This window comes from Moschus berezovskii, chromosome 8 (assembly GCF_049115385.1).
Source record: "Moschus berezovskii isolate FMDL1 chromosome 8, NW_MosBer_1.0, whole genome shotgun sequence".
Classification (NCBI taxonomy): domain Eukaryota; kingdom Metazoa; phylum Chordata; class Mammalia; order Artiodactyla; family Moschidae; genus Moschus; species Moschus berezovskii.
Genome location: NC_142467.1, coordinates 100,536,675 through 100,552,540, shown reverse-complemented (window position 1 = coordinate 100,552,540; position 15,866 = coordinate 100,536,675). Strand labels below are relative to the sequence as shown.

Here is a 15,866-nt window from a genome sequence, read left to right as displayed (position 1 = left end):
TTGGCTCAGCGGGTAAAGAATCCTCCTGTAATGCAAGAGACTGGTTCGAACCCTGGGTCAGGAAGATCCCATTAAGGAGGAAATGGCAATCCACTCCAATATTCTTGCCTGGATTAAAAAATAAATAAATAAATAAATATGTTGCATAGATTTAAAAGTTAAAATATAAAATAACACGTAGATAGAACTTAAAACGAAAATATTTCAGTGTTTTAATAAATATTTAAATGATCGTTTAAATTTAAAATATGTAAATGTTAATATTTAAAATTAATGCTATTTTTAACATATAAAATTAAATTTTAAATATGAACAAAAAACTAAGAAAAAATTTAAATACGATTTTAATAAATTAACTGCTACAGGAAATCGTATAATTATACTTGAAGATGTGTAAAAAATTAGACCACTCCCCTCTTCTCCCTGCGCGGAACCCGGGCAGGCAGGAAGCGCCTTGCCCGCTCCCGGCCCCCGCGCGCAGGCAGCGCCTTGGCCAGCCCGGCCTGCTCGCGAGGGCCTCGCACGGCCAAGATGGCTGCGCCCGCGCGGCGGGCTCGCAGCCTGCTCGGGTGGCTGACAGCCCTGGGCCCGGGCTCCCGCGGTTACCGAGCGCCGCCGCCTCCGCGCCGCTCACGGGACCCCTGGTGGCCCGACCCGGATGACCCACTGACCCCGCGCTGGCAGCTGGGGCCGCGCTACGCAGCTAAACAGTTCGCGCGGCATGGCGCCGCCTCCGGGGTTGACCCCGGTTCTCTGTGGCCGTCGCGGGAACAGCTGCTTGAGCTGGAGGCTGAGGAGCGAGAATGGTACCCCAGCCTGGCGGTCATGCAGGAATCGCTGCGGGTGCAGCAGCTGGCCGAAGAGCAGAAGCGACAAGCCAGGTGCGTGCGTGCGGTTGGGCGGGAGCGGGGCTGCGGGCGGACGGTGAACTATGCGTCAACAGTGCTTACTCCGTCGGGCGGTTTATCGCCAGTTTTGCATGCAGTATTGACGTGCACGCTCATCTAGATGCAAAAGGACTTCTGGCTAAGTTCATTTAGTCATCCGTCAACAAATCTTTACCTAGCGTCTGCAACGCGCAAGGCCATGTCCCAGGTGCTGAGGACGGAAACAAAATGAATTTCAGATGGTGACCCAGTCATTAGGAAGATAAAATTGGGTGGAGCCTGCACGCCTGAGGGCGACTTCGCCTTGGTAGGCCCCAGGCTTCTCTGAGAACTTGACATTAAAAATGTTTAAGCAGAGACCTGTTGGGCTTCCCTTGTGGCTCAGCTAGTAAAGAATCTACCTAGGTTTGACCCCTGGGTTGGGAAGATCCCCTGGAGAAGGGAAAGGCTGCTGCTGCTAAGTCACTTCAGTCGTGTCCGACTCTGTGTGACCCCATAGACGGAAGCCCACCAGGCTCCCCCGTCCCTGGGATTCTCCAGGCAAGAACACTGGAGTGGGTTGCCATTTCCTTCTCCAATGTGTGAAAGTGAAAAGTGAAAGTGAAGTCGCTCAGTCATGTCCGACCCTTAGCGACCCCACCGACTGCAGCCTACCAAAAGGCTACCCACTCCCATATTCTGGCCTGGAGAATTCCATGGACTGTTTAGTCCACAAAACTGTTAAGTCCAACTCACAAAGAGTCGGACATGACTGAGCGACTTAGAGAGAAATCAATGATCAGTGGTAGTCATGGGAAGATCTTAGGGAGAGTGTTCTTGGTAAAGGGAACAGCTGGTGCAAAGGCCCTGAGGTAGGTATGTGCTTTAAGAAACAGCCTGGACATTAGTGTGGCTGGGAGGTGTGAGAGGTGATGGAGCATGGGATCAAGGGTACAGATCGGACTTGGGAGGCAGGTCTGAAGGATTTAGAGGGAAGAATGGAAGCAAGAGCAAAGATATTGATTGTGCCACTTATTGAAGAGGGGGGCAGCGAAGGCAGGCAAGTGTGTTCCTGTTGTTTACTGTTCTTGTCCTCACAGCAGCTCTAAGAGGAAGAGGGAATCACCCTTATTTGAGAGAGAGGAAAGTGAAGCCAAGGAGGGTGAAGTCACTTGTCCAATCACCCAGTGAACGAACAGAGCTGGGATATGAACCTATGTCAGATAATCTAACCCAGTTATCCCAGCTGGCTAACCTTACCATGGGGCTTTCAGTTTCATGTTTCTAGTCCTTAAAATGGAACAGTGACTCACACCTATTGGAGGGAAAGGTCCAGTTCATTTCTTGCCTCCACTCCTGTATCTAGAAGTGGGCCTGGCAGAGTGGGTACTCATTGATGTCTGTAGGATGAAGGAATGTGCTATGGGAATCACACGCGGCACTTGGATGGCTCAGGAGACAGCTCAGGGAAATGTTGGGTTGACTTGGGGTCTGCTCCTAGAGTGACTGGGGCTTGCTCAAGGTTAAATACATATTTATTTCCCTGGTGGTTCAGATGGTTAAGAATCTGCAATGCAGGAGACCGGGGTTTGATCCCTGGGTTGGGAAGATCCCCTGGAGAAGAGAATGGCTACTCACTCCAGTATTCTTGCCTGGAGAATTCCATGGATAGAGGAGCCTGGCAGCTATAGTCCATGGGGTCTCAAAGAGTCAGACACAGCTGAGTGACTAACACTGTCACTTTCACACATACTAGTTTCTCTCTGCTGCCTCTTGCTTCACTTGTCAAGGACTTTTCTTGACAGTTTTAATGACCACTGTAAGCCTTCCCAATCTTTCTCGAAATATAGGGGAGCTGGAAGAGGCAGGATGTGGGCAAAGGCTTGCGGGGGAACGGGGCGGTGGGTGGATGGGTACTGCTCTGGCTGGGTGGGGCTGCCCTCACCAGCCACCCTCCTTCACTGGCAGGGAGCAGCTCATTGAAGAGTGCATGGCCAAGATGCCACAGATGATTGAGAACTGGCGGCGGCAGCAGCAGGCGCGCAGGGAGAAGGAGCAAGCAGACAAGGAGCGGAGGGCCCGGCTGCAGGCGGAGGCCCAGGAGCGCCTGGGATACCACGTGGACCCGAGGAGTGCCCGCTTCCAGGAGCTGCTGCAGGACTTGGAGAAGCAGCATCGCAAGCGCCTCAAGGAGGAGAAACAAAGAAAGAAGAAGGAGGCACGAGCTGCTGCGATGGCCGCCGATGCGGCCCAGGATCCAGCAGACTCTGAAACACCCGACTCCTGAGCTGGGTTCTTCCCAATAAAACTTGCCCCACCCCTGAAGAGCTATGTCCTCTCTTATCACACCCCTCCCTGGGCACGCTGCTTCCTTCCCCAACACCTGGAGGCAGGGAATCCCCCACCCTTCCCTGGCTCTGCTCACTCAGGGGACTCAAGACCATGCTGACCAACTCTGGGGCTTCAGGGGGAAGAAAGGGGGGGGCGCAATGGGGAAATAATGGAGGAGCAGATGGCAGAGGAGAAGAAGGCTTCTGTTTACCAACATTAATCTCCAGTAATTAGCCAATTACCAGGGGGGAAGTGTAGCCAAAACAGACTGTGGTGGTGATGGGGGCGTGGAGAGAGCAGCAGCCCTTCCAAGGCTGGGGCCCACTGCCTGGGAATAACACAGCCTGGCGGTGGGGGCGGGGTACACTGGCAGCCACAATCTGCAGAGGCAGACAGACCCCCTGCCCCTATCATGGCATTCCCCCATCTCCTGTGCCCAACTAGCCCCTAGACCCAGACCAGCTGGAGTGGGAAGCCCCAGTAGGGATGAACCACAGGACTGGCTTGTAAAACTTTATTCACTTCAAAACCTTTATCAGAGACAACAGTTCTCTTCTGGGGTGAGGGGCTAGCCTCAAACTCCAGAGCAACTCTGATGTTTCCCCTTCCCCAAGCAGGACAAACCAGACCTTCCCCCCCCCAGCAAAGGGATGCAGGATGGAAGCCTAGGCCAGACCACGGAGGAGTCCTTGGGCCTCTTGAGCGTTCACCCCAGATGGAAAGATGTGAGACGCTCCAATGGAGGATCAAAAGTTTGGAGCTCCAGCTTCCCCTCACCCTGGAAGAGGGCGGGGGAGGTCTCGGGGGCTCTCTGGGGGGGGTGGGGAAGCAAGCAGCCGCCTCTCCATCTGGCTGCAGGGAGCTGGGACACAGGCCAAGAGGGGCCCATCTGTCACCTCCAGTTCTGCCAGCTCCTTGGAGCAGGCTGGGCTGGGGTGGGGGATGGGGAGAGGGGGACAGCTGTCTGGCCCAGGTCTTTTCAGGCCAAGATGGGAATGAGGGACCACTTTAGGAGAGTGGCAAGTTGGGTCGGAGTTTGTTTTTTTTTTTAGTTTTTGATTTTTTTTTCCACTTCTTAAATAAACATGAATATATATATATATTTTTTTCTTTTATAAAACTTTTGTGGAGAGGGGGTGGGAGGGTGGGGAGGAGGGGGTGGTGGGCAGCCTGGCCTCCCAGCATCACTCGTCATCAAAGTTCTGACTCAGGAGGAAGTTGGCAGCCAAGTTCTCGTTTTTTTCGCAGGCGAAGTAGGCCTGGATCACCAGGCTCTCTGGGAAGCCCAGGGCCTTCAACTGTGGGGAGACGGGCAGGTGTCAGCAAGAGGCGAGGGCCCGCCCCACCCTCGAGGGCACAGCCCTCCTGGCCGGGCTCTTACCCGCTCTATGGCCTCTTTCTCCTGCGGCGTCACCTGGATGTAGCTCATCTGCGGGGCCTCCTCGCCTATGGCGCCCGCCTCGCCCTCAGCGTCCGAGATGTCCACCAGCTCCCCAGGGGGCTCGTTCAGCATCTGGATGAACTGTTCCTGGTGCCGGCTGATTTGCTGCGGGGGGCAGAGGAGGCAAGGGCGGCCACGGCCTTCGTCCCCCTCCCCCAGGTCCGCCACAGCCCTGTCCACTCACGCAGCCAACAGTTACAGGGCACCTACTCTGGCCAGACGGCCACACAGCGGTGGACACGGGCCCGTCCTAGAGGAGCTCATGTTCCAGCATGGGGAGACCGGCCTTAGGCAAGCAAGCGAGTTGGCCATTATTTACAATGTAAATACTGACCCTGCACCTTGGGCTGGGAAAGACACTTTAAGCCAGGAGGCAGGGGCCTGTGATCCACAGGATGGAGAAGAAAGTTTCTTTCCACATAGAGCCAATAGCAAGTGCAAAGGCCCAGGGATGGCAGTGTATTTGGAAAACTCCAGAAACAAAAAAATCCATGTGGCAAAACTATAAGCAAGAAAGGGAAGGAGGAAGCAAAAGATGAGATCAGAGAGGAAGGCAAGGTCTAAACCACTTTCTTCTAGTGCCTTCTAGCGTGACGGGACACCACGGTGGTGAGAACCAACTCGGAAAAGACATCTGTGTACTTTTTAAAAAGATGAATTCATCTGGGTGTTGCACATCTCGGGGGTTTCGATATGCCCCTATTTTCATGTACACTTGACAATTTTCACATCAAAGGAAAAAGCGCTTTTTCAGGAATCTGGATTCTGGTGGAGAATAACCACAGGAAAAGCGCAGAAGCAGAGGCCTGGATACTGGCCACCTGGGGACCCAGTAGAAGATGAGGTGGCAGCCACAGAGGTGGAGTGCAGGGCTGGGCTGAGTGTTCTGGAGGCAGAGCAAACAGGACAGGTGGGGGACAAGTCCAGCAGGCCCCCAGTGCCTGGGGCTCAAGCAAGCCCAGGTTGGTCCTGGCAGGGTTAGGAGAGGCTGGGACAATCTGTTCTGGTTTTGGAATGTAGAAAGCATTTTCATGGAGGCACCAAGTCAGTCATGGAGAACATGGTATCCAGAGGGTCCAGGCTGATCATACAAAGTTAACGGAGGGGAGGGGGTTCCCTTGTGGCTCAAAAAAGAACCTGCCTGCAATACAGGAAACCCAGGTTCAATCCCTGGATCACGAAGATCCCCTGGAGAAGGGCATGGTAACCCACTCCAGTATTCTTGCTGAGAGAATTCCATGGATGGAGGAGGTTGGCAGGCTACAGTCCATACGACTGCAAAGAGTCAGACCTAACTGACTGACTCACACGCACATACACAGATTAAAGGCCCCAGGACTGACAGCAGATAAAGAATGAAGGTGCGTGGCTCGGGCCCTCAGCATCTGGAGGTGAGCAGGAGGCAGCACAGGAGACTGAAACATCTCGGGTAGAAGCAGCAGATGCCTGAATCAGGAAAGGCAGGCGTCACAGAGAACGCAGAGGACCCTGTCACACTCAGGGGTCACTGATCCTCTGCCTCGGAACCATCAAGGGCAGGATGGAGTGTTGCTGAGCTCGGTGGTCTCAGAACCAACTAGGGCACAGCAGTCCTGCAACCCTAGGGGCGTTTATGAAGCAACAGCTAAATGTGGAGCCAAGTCAAGAGTGCAGGCTCCAGAGGCTGGAGGAAGACACACACTCCACCAGTTGCCAGGCTACTCCAAACCTCTGGCACCTTCCTCTGTGGGAGTGTGACGACAGCACCTACACCTCACAGGTGGCTGGGAGCATCATGTGAAACCACGGAGGTCATCAAGAGACTATCATGTCAGTCGTACCTTTCAAGCTGAGACTCCCCTGTCCACCATGCTGGGCTGGGCTCTCTCTCTGGGGGGCTGTGGTACCCACAGGGCAAGGGAGATGAGGCCTGCACCGACTCCCTCTGCCCCCAGGCCTATACCTGTAGGAGCTGGGGGTTCTCCTGGCCCAGTTGCTGGAGCAGGGCTGGCAGCAGCGCAGGGTTCTGCTGAATCACCTGCCGCATGTTCTGGAACTGAGGCTGGTCTCGCAGAAATTCCAAGGGGTTATCTCCTGCTGGCAGGGGGAACGGGTATGGTCAGACACCACCCCAGGCTCCCAGAAGTGTGGGGTGGGGGAGATGAGTCAGGTGCCGCAACAGCAGGCACCCTACGTGCACCCCTCCCAGTCACTCACCTGCTTCTGTGGATGGCTGCTCTGAAACTTGGCTCTCCTGGACAGAACCATGTTCTGGCTCGGGGCTCCCCGGAATTCCCTGTCAGGTGTCCTTTTTAGTTCCAAGCACAGACTGCCCACTGCCTCCCCTCTTGCATACTCAGCCCTGGTGGGAGACACAGGAGGCCTCCGCTCTGTCCTCCCAGGCCCACCCCACTGCTCTCACCCTGGCTCCTGCAGGAGTTCTTTCCTGGCTAGAACCCTAACCCAAAGGTTTTGGGGGACAAATTTTGACCACCCTTCAGAGCACCGAAGTCCGCATGCTCCCTGAGAACTCCCCGGGAGGCAGCAGCCCCACCTCACCGTGAGTAGGTACTCCACGGCTCGGTGGGGGTTGTTGTAGCTGGCTCTCAGGGCGGCCACAACCCGCTCTCGCTCGTAGCCCATGGACATGATCTCCGTCAGCATTGTCTCATACTCAGAGCCCGTCACTGTGGAGGGAGCAGCAAAGGCTGGGTCACAGAGGAGGAGGAAGGGCAGCTTCCCGGCCCTCCCATGCCCACAGGAGGCCAGCTGATGCCTGGGGCATCCAGCTATTTTCAATTGGGGGACCACCCACCCACCTAGCGTGGAGGCCGCGTCTTCCTCTCGCCCGCTGCTACCTGAAGAGGGAACAGAGCTGCAAATTCAAGAGAGAGAAATCGGACCCTGGCTTCTGGCGGCTTGCCCTCCCCCCAGGTGTGTGGAACCACGACCGTGGGTGCTGAAAGGAGCAGGGAAGACAGGGCCCAAACTGGGGCTGCGGCTCCCTGCCTTACCCTGACACAGACTCCGGGGACGTAGTGGGGTCAGATTCCTCCGATGGACTTTTGTCTTCTCTGGCAGTAGGTGGGGGGTGGGACATGCCTGAGGCAGGGGCCGACGGGAAGGATGTGGAAGACTCCGGGGTGGCAGTGGGTGAGGCCTCTGAGGGTACTGAGGTGCCTGGGCTGGTTTTGGCCTGTGACACCCAGAAAAAGGGAGCAGGCATCAGTACCTCTATCTAGCCCCAACATCCCTCCACTGCTCTGCCCCGCCCTGTCCATGGCTAATCTCTCTTGGGCACAGGCTGTTTGCCAGCTTCCCAGCCAATCCACCCACCCTCCCAACCAGCAGACATCACCCACCTTGGTCACCATGACGACCACGAAGTTCTTCTCGTCGATGCGATAGTCCCTGATGGGGACATCGTCACTCAGGATCTTGCCAGCATAGATGAGTTTCTGTCCAGCCACAGGGAAAGCATCACGACCCTTCTCAGCTTCTATCTTCTCCTTTAGCACCTTCACCTGGAGGAAGGGGTAGACGATCATTGCAAACCCCCCAGATTCTCTCTTCTAGTTTGGGGGCAGGCTGCAAGCCCTGACGGCCGAATAGCTAAGCTTCATTATCAAGCATACTAGACCATTCTACCATTCAATGAAGTATTTACTGAACACTTATTATGTGACAGGTGCAGTTTTAGGTACAGATGACAGAGCACAAACACTCAACATGTGCCCCTGTTCTCACAGAGGACACTCACGTGGGAGAATAAAAAAACTAATACATATTTCAAAAGATGTAAACATGATGAAATGCAAATCAAAACAGAGAGGAGATCTAAGGTTGCTGACAGTGGTGTTTACTGAGAGAATCCTAAGTTGATAGTGCTATTATAAATGTACACATCACAGGTTTAAAGTCTTGTAATAACTTGAGTGGAATAGTTACCATGAGCCTCATTTTGTATTTTTTTAAAAGTTATTTATTTATTTGGATGCATAGGCTCTTAGTTTTGGCATATGGGATCTAGTTCCCTGACCAGGGATTGAACCCAGGCTCCCTGCATTGAAAGTGCAGTCTCAGCCACTGCACCAGGAAGCAAGTTCCATATCCTTATTTTATATTTGAGAAAAATAGAGGCACAGAGATTACCTAACTTGCCCAAACAGTTGGGCTGGTCAAAAAATCTGAGTTTGTTTCCTTTTTACAAAAAATGAACTTCAGTATCTCCCTCACGGGGGAAATTGTGCAAAAAGTGCCAAATACACGTTTTTTAGGTCCTAAGTCTCTTTCCGGTCAAAACCACAGCATCATGTTTAGACCGTGGGCTCTCACTTGAGGCAAATTCGAATTGAAATCAGCTCCGCCACGCCTCGCGGTATGCATATGCGACTATAGCAAAGTTCTTCAAGCCCAAAGTTTCCACATCTGTTAAGTGAGGACACTCCAGAGTGCCCAAATGACAAGCCTACATTGCAGAATTAGTAAAACATCATGAAAACGCTCAGTGACTGGTGAAAAACAAACACGGACCACTGAAACTCAGACCGTTTATTATCATTATCATCATAGTTGCTGTCATCACTTGGCATCTCCTGATCACTACTCCCAGATTTGGCCACCAAGGTCCCGAGGCAAAGCCTACAAAGGTGGGAACTCGGAGGACCCATTCCAGACTAAGCAGCCCGGCCGGGAATCTGAGCCTGCGGATCCCGCGCCCCGCGAGGACGCTGACATTGGAGCCAGGACCTGGCGGTCGCCCCGGGGGTGGGGCCTCGCCTGGAGATCGACCCAAGAGCGCCGCCCGAGCCACCAGGGGCAGAGCCGGGGACCATCAGGGTACCTGGGAAAGTCGGGCCCGTAGGGAGAATGGGCAGGGCGCGACCCTGCGCCGTCTTCCCCGCCTCTCTCTTCGGGATCCCGGCCTCCCCGCCCCCACCCCACCCGCTGCACCCGTCGCTCCCGCTCCGGAGCTCCGGCCTGGCTCGCACCGTCTCATCAGGCTCCATGCGGATCTTGAAGGTCTGCTGCTGCAGTGTTTTGAGCGTGATCGTGACGGCCATGGTGGGACCCGAGCGACACGGCGGCCCCGGAATCCTTACACGACATGCAACTCACGCCGCCGCCATCTTAGCGCCCAGCCGCGCCGCACGCCGACAGCTTCCGGGGCAGGCAGTGCGCGCGCCGACCACCACACACGTGACCTGAGCGCGCCCCCTTGGCCTTCGTGAGCATGCGCACTAGCGCGGCCTCGAACGAAGCATGCGCAGACTAAATTCTATTCCGTGAGAGGGGAAGGGGACTTCTTGCTCTACCATCAAGTGGCTTCCTGCAAGTGACGCCATGCCTGCTAGCGGTGACGTCATAGGCCACAAAATGGCTCCGAGACCCCCCGTTTCACGCCCATGAGTTTGTTGACGTTTAACAAGCACTGTACTTGCTAGATTTTCATTTCTTCCACAAAATCTTCATGTCTTTTTACTCGTTCCAAATGAGCCTTACTCTGGTCTGGCCACCTGACAAGAAGCCTATCAAGCCCTGAAAGAACTAGAAAGGATATTTGAAAGGTCACCAACAGTTAAACACGGAAATTGGCCACAGTGGAGACACAATGCCATTCTGTGGCCTCATTAATCCCTAAGAGCTGGATTTTTGGAATGAATCTTAACAATTCTAGCACCTGGTGTCCCTACCTCTCTGCTGCTCCTCCCCTGATCACTTTGTTCACCCAACTATCTCCATCTGACTCCATCAAGTACTCCGTCTGAGTACTTGAGGAAGATGTAACGTTCAAGGTTTCCCTACACTCAACACAAAATTCTCTCCTTAAACTTTCCCTGGATATGCCAGTTCTGGAGGCCTCCCACAAGAGTGGGGCTAGGCCCCAAGACACTCGAAGGAGTCCTACCCTGGAACAAGGAGTGGAAGGGTTGGTTAGCCAACGCTGAAGGTGCTTTGTCAGACAGGATGGAGGTGATGTATTTATCTTTCATTTAGAGGGTGGACTTCCCACCCTACCCCCAACCTGAATTGACTATTGCCTGCCACCTAACCAGCTCTTCTTACAATTTACATCTGAGAAGACACCAGGCCGTGGCCTGCCACCTCACTCCTTACCCAACTATTACCAGGTCCTGCAGCTTCTCCCTTCACAGCATATCCCGTGCTAGTAAGCTTTCACAAGCCTAGGTCAGACCAGGGTGAGGAATTCTTTCTTCCCGCCCTCCTGCAGATAAGAGACATCAGTTCCCAACTACCCACTGGACATTAATGGCAACCTTGAGGGGCGCAACAAAGTGGGCCTAAGCCAACCTTACAGGCCCACAGGCTCTTCTGACACTTTCACTCCCTCCCTTGGGGCCACCTCTTTCCCTTCAAGAGGTTCAAACCCTGACTTGGCCACTGAAGGCCATTAGGGTAGATAACATCTCTGAACCTATTTCCTTGACTATAAAAGGAATTAATAGTTTTTAACACTGGCTAGTAGTCAGAAAATGTGTTTAAAGCTAGTAGCTGTGTAGTCTTGCTCCTTCATCAACAAGAGATGTGTATGTGGTTCAGTATGAAAGAGTTCACATGAATTGGTGGCTCAAGTGTGGGTTCAAACCCCACCTCTTCCTAAATCTGTCTCGAACTCAACTGATACTAGAACCAAAACTCACCAGTGTGATGAAAGGACTCCACAAGCTAATAAGTGGAGTGTATTTGTAACGGCACTGAAAATGGTCACTCTTTCTCATTCACCTGAGGTTCTGGAGGTAAACAAGGGCTCCTGTAACCTTATGGGGACATTCAGCCAACAATTCTAGTGCCTAAAAGACAAATCTCACTAAACAATTACCTCTCCCAGGAGACACAGGAGGAAGACACAAAACTTAATTTAATAGAAATTTTGTTTGTAGTTCTTACACTCTCAGCATGAGCTGAGCTAGAACCTGCTGCCCCACTCAGAAGTGGCCCAGTCCTGGGGGCAGGGAGAAAGGGGAAGGGATCAGAGCCCCATTCTTCCTCAGTGCTGGGGGGCTAGGGATGCCACCCTCTTCTCCTACCCTCCCTCTGGGATCCAGGAAGGAGAACAGATGGAATTTTGGGCCTGGGGCTTCTCCTCCACACCACATCCCACCCTGAGTCCCCAAGATGGAAGGGAACTTAGGGATCTGGAGTGAAGGGGACAGGAGAAAGCAAAGATGTCAATCAAGAGAGATGAAGGCCAGAGGTGAGGGCTGAAGGAGAATCAGAGACAAAATGCCAGTAAAAAAAAAAAAAATTAAAAAAAGGGGGGAAGGGGGGAGCCAAAAACAAAATCCACCCCAAATTGGAACCCGCCTGGAAAAAAATGAAAGTTCTCCAGTCTCATAGAGACATTATTTGGCGCGGCCAGCTCTGCGGCAGGAGCGCTCAGGCCTCAGTCCAGCCCTGGAAGCGGAGGTGGCCCCTACAGCTCATCCTTGGCCTGGCCAGCGGCAGCATCTTCTTCCTCCTCCTCTTCCTTCTCATCTTCATCCTCCTCCTCCTCCTCCTTGTCCTCGTCGTCATCTTTGTCTGCCTCTTCCTCCTCCTTGCCTTTCTTCTCCTCCTCCTCCTCCTTTAGCCTCTGCTCTTCATCCTGCTTGTCTTTCATTTGCTTTTCTGCTGCCTGTGTACAAATCACACACACACACCCCTCAGGCCTGGACTCCCTTGCCAGCCCTGCCCACGCCCAAACCCAGGCTGGACCTTGGGCTCACCTTTGTAACACCCCAAGTCTCATTGCCAAACTCCTCAGCATACGCCTCATCATTGGTGATAAGGAAGTTGTCAAAGATGGTGCCAGACTTGACCTGTATAGGGCCAGAATGGGTGGGTCAGAAGGGAATACCTGTTGGCCTTGGCCTTGAAAAGGTCTCCTACCCATGCTCACATAACCACTACACAATACTACAGTCTAACATTGCAGTTGATAAACAGGCTGCCTGGATTCAAACCCCAGCTCTGCCATTTACTACATATGACCTTGAGCTTGTGACATCACCTCTTTGCACCTCAGTACCTTCATCTATAAAATGGGGTCTCATTATCTTCAAACTTACTTTCTAGTACATTCTATGTGCCAAGCACCATACTAGATGCAGAAAGTACGTTGGCAAACAGGACAAAAATTTGGTCCCTGTGAAGCCAAGTTCTAATGTGTTATCTACCTGCTGGCTGTTGCGTGCAATAAAGTGAGTTAGTTTCCACAGAGATACTTGGAAGTAGTACCTGGACATATTAAGTACAAGCCAAAGCAGGTGCGGTAAGAACCCCATAATGACAAACTAGTAATTTCTTAAAAGAAAAGAGCAAGGGCACTACTTTGGAGTCTGCCCGCCCTTGTCCCCTTCCTTTCTGGGTTGACCCTGAGCACCTGAGGTCCCCTAGGGAGCCGCCTCTTCCCTACATGTCTCACCTGCCAAAGATCCAAGCCTAGAACAGCGAAGTTTTCATAGGCATAGATGTTGCTGTCAGGGGAATACTCAGGGTTGTCAATCTCTGGATGGATCCAAATGCCCTTGTACTCTGGGTTGTCGATCTGCCTGGGCTTCCACTCCCCCTGCAGAAGTAAACCAATGGGTGAGCAGAGATCAGTGCCTTCCACATTGCGCACCACCCTCCTCAGAGCGCCAGACTCACCTTGTACTCTGGGTTCTGAATAACAGGTGGTTCCCACTCTCCGTCCATCTCTTCATCCCAGTCCTCGGGTTTCTTAGCATCAGGGTCAGGAATGTGCTCAGGCTTGTCCCAATCCTGAGGATACATTAGGAGGTCAGAGTAGGCCCAGCAGTCCTCCACACCCTCCATGGTGGGGAGCCCCTGCCCAAGCACCAACCTCAGGCTTGGAGTCTGTGGGGTCATCGATTTTGGCGCGATCGTCCCAGTCTTCAGGCTTATCGGCATCAGGATCCTTTATCTTCTTGGGTGGCAAGAAATCCCAATCGTCCTCCAAGGAGCCTGACTCCACCTGGCTGTTGTCAATCTTCACCTCATAGGTATTATCAGGCCGCACAATTAGCGTGTACAGGTGGGTGAATTCATCGTCCTGAAGAGAATGGAAGATGAGTGGCCCCGCCCACCAGCCTGGGCTCAAAGCCTCCCCTCACAGCCTAACCCTAACCCTAACCCCCAAGGCACACCTTGCAGCGGATATCCTTGTTGATCAGCACATTCTTGCCCTTGTAGTTGAAGATGACATGAACCTTCTTGGTGCCGGGGCCACAGATGTCCGGGCCTTTGTGAGAAGCAGATCTGGTCAGAACTACAGTCTGTGCACCATTACAAGCCCCTGCCCACCCCTTTACAAAAAGATAACTTGGTTCTTAAACTCAGGACTGTCAAACTGAAAAAAAAGAACTCAGACCTTCTCTCTAAGGAACTGGGGGAAGACACTTAAAAAAAAAAACAAAAAAATCAGTGCTCCAGAACTTAGTATCTTCACTTGCACAACTAGAAAAGAGAAAATGCCTGTACAGTAAAATTGCACGTATTAGTCTTAAGTCGATGATAAAAATGCAGTAAGTCGTTCCTAACTATTCCCTCACCTTCCCTGTCAAAGAAATGTCTAGGCATTTAAGTGTTTTCTGTGCTCTCAAGACCACCGTTCGTGGGCTGCAAAAAACTCCCGGGGTTTCAAACTCCCTCTAAGTGACCAGAAATCAGAACCAGGGGTCCCCTCACCAAACATGATGTTGTATTCGGAGTCTCCGTGCATGTCTGTCTGATCCAAACCAGCTGGAAACAGCTTCACATAGCCGCCCCCACAGTCGATGTTCTGCTCGTGTTTCACCGTGAACTGCACCACCAGGGTCTGACCCTTGTTACTGAAGGGCTCGAATCTCGCCGACAGAGCGTAGAACCGGGCATCCTGGCTAGTCTGCAGGCCTACCGAGAGACTACAGTCAGATCAGGGCTCAGCACCAACCCCCTGGGGAACCCTAAGGATGTAAAATACAGACCAGTACCCCTTCCTCCACCTGCCTTACTCCTAGGGATACCCAAACTCTGTTCTCCTGGATCTGAGCACCCACTTTTAAGTTCTTACCTTTATCTTTCTCCTGGTCACCATAGAACTTGCCGGAACTGAGAACGAATTTGCCAAAATCCGGTTTGTGTTTGGATTCGATCCAGCGCTCGGTCCACCCGTCTAGAGGACCAAACAGGCAGGTAAGCGCGGTGGTGCTGATCAACCCCCCACCAAACATCTACCAGGAACCACATACTGCTGCGAGCAAGGAAGGAGACTCCCCCCCTCCCCCCAGACTGTCCCCACCCCAACCTCTAGTTTGACATCTCTGGTGACTTAAAAGATCCTCGGGCAAACCCTAACTCCCGCCTCGGAAAGCCGCTGCTCCCTCTACGCTCCCCAAGGACGCCGAAAGAAGGCTCGCCTGCGGCTTCAGTCCCTGAAGAAAACCGTGTTGGCTCTCTGAGCAGTAATTACAAGCAACACGCAGATATGGGCCGGGGGGCCAGCCGCGTCGTTAGAACAATCTCGAGCGGTACTAGCCGTTACCTCCGTCCAGGAACTGCTCCTTGAAGTAAACGGTGGGATCAGCGGCGGCCAGGCCGAGAAGGCCGAGCAGCAGCGGAACGGGTAGCAGCATGGCGGGCCGAGGGGGCGGTGGTGCGCGGGCCCTTTAAGTTGCTCGTCCGGCAGCAGCTCTGCAGTGGGGACAGACGCCGCCGCCGGCCGTGCCCTTTTATACCCCGCCTGCGCTCAAACCAGCCTGGTCCGGCCTCTTGGCCCGCCTCCCTCACTTTATCATTGGTCTGTAGCCACAGCCCTGCCTTTCCATTGGATCCTTCTGGGCTCAGCATGTTAGGCTGTGCCTCGGAACGCTGGGTTCCCAGATGGCCGATTTCTATTGGCCGCACCACTGGCCAATGAAGGTCGACCACGCGTTGTGGGGGACGCCCATCGGTGAAGTGGGGGCCTCGAGCCCCGCAGGCCAGGTCATGTGACCAGACCTCGGCCCAGCCCCGCCCTCCCCCGCGCGTCGCGTTTGGGACCTAGACGTTTAAAGAACACGCGCGAGCGGTGGTGTTCCGTGAAACTAAGGTCCCGGCTCCATTCTGGACTCCGCTGAACCCTTGTACAGGGATGAGTGGCCAAGGTTTTCGTACTCTGAGTTTGGAGAACCCCACCATTCCCACCTTCTCTTTCTTTTTCTTCCCAGTCCTCTTCCCGTCCTCCACCCGCCTCCCCCCAACCCCCCGCCCGAGATGGGGCAGAGGGC

The 15,866-nt window shown here is 53.4% G+C and overlaps 3 protein-coding genes across 4 annotated transcripts; 1 reads left to right on the top strand and 2 right to left on the bottom strand.

Moving 5' to 3' along the window:
• The first annotated feature begins 495 nt into the window (after positions 1-495).
• On the top strand, positions 496-3,191 carry GADD45GIP1 (GADD45G interacting protein 1). The gene is made up of 2 exons (XM_055431542.2): positions 496-881; positions 2,835-3,191. The coding sequence occupies exons 1-2, from the start codon at positions 532-534 to the stop codon at positions 3,151-3,153; spliced, it is 669 nt and encodes a 222-aa protein (XP_055287517.1). The 5' UTR covers positions 496-531; the 3' UTR covers positions 3,154-3,191.
• A 557-nt stretch (positions 3,192-3,748) lies between these two features.
• Positions 3,749-9,797, bottom strand: RAD23A (RAD23 nucleotide excision repair protein A). 2 transcript variants are annotated; one of them, XM_055431538.2, is made up of 9 exons: positions 9,609-9,797; positions 7,980-8,141; positions 7,632-7,813; positions 7,437-7,492; positions 7,177-7,304; positions 6,835-6,913; positions 6,581-6,714; positions 4,579-4,743; positions 3,749-4,495 (listed from the first exon to the last, which is right to left on the bottom strand). In XM_055431538.2, exons 1-9 carry the CDS (start codon positions 9,678-9,680, stop codon positions 4,382-4,384), a joined length of 1,092 nt encoding a protein of 363 aa, XP_055287513.1. In that variant the 5' UTR covers positions 9,681-9,797; the 3' UTR covers positions 3,749-4,381. The 2 variants fall into 2 exon arrangements, with proteins under 2 accessions (XP_055287513.1, XP_055287514.1); XM_055431539.2 differs by having other exon boundaries at positions 6,581-6,711; positions 9,609-9,796.
• Positions 9,798-11,479: 1,682 nt separating this feature from the next.
• Positions 11,480-15,319, bottom strand: CALR (calreticulin). The gene is made up of 9 exons (XM_055431536.2): positions 15,143-15,319; positions 14,672-14,773; positions 14,308-14,511; positions 13,767-13,861; positions 13,463-13,672; positions 13,267-13,380; positions 13,043-13,186; positions 12,345-12,437; positions 11,480-12,253 (listed from the first exon to the last, which is right to left on the bottom strand). Exons 1-9 carry the CDS (start codon positions 15,231-15,233, stop codon positions 12,053-12,055), a joined length of 1,254 nt encoding a protein of 417 aa, XP_055287511.1. The 5' UTR covers positions 15,234-15,319; the 3' UTR covers positions 11,480-12,052.
• Positions 15,320-15,866: the final 547 nt, after the last annotated feature.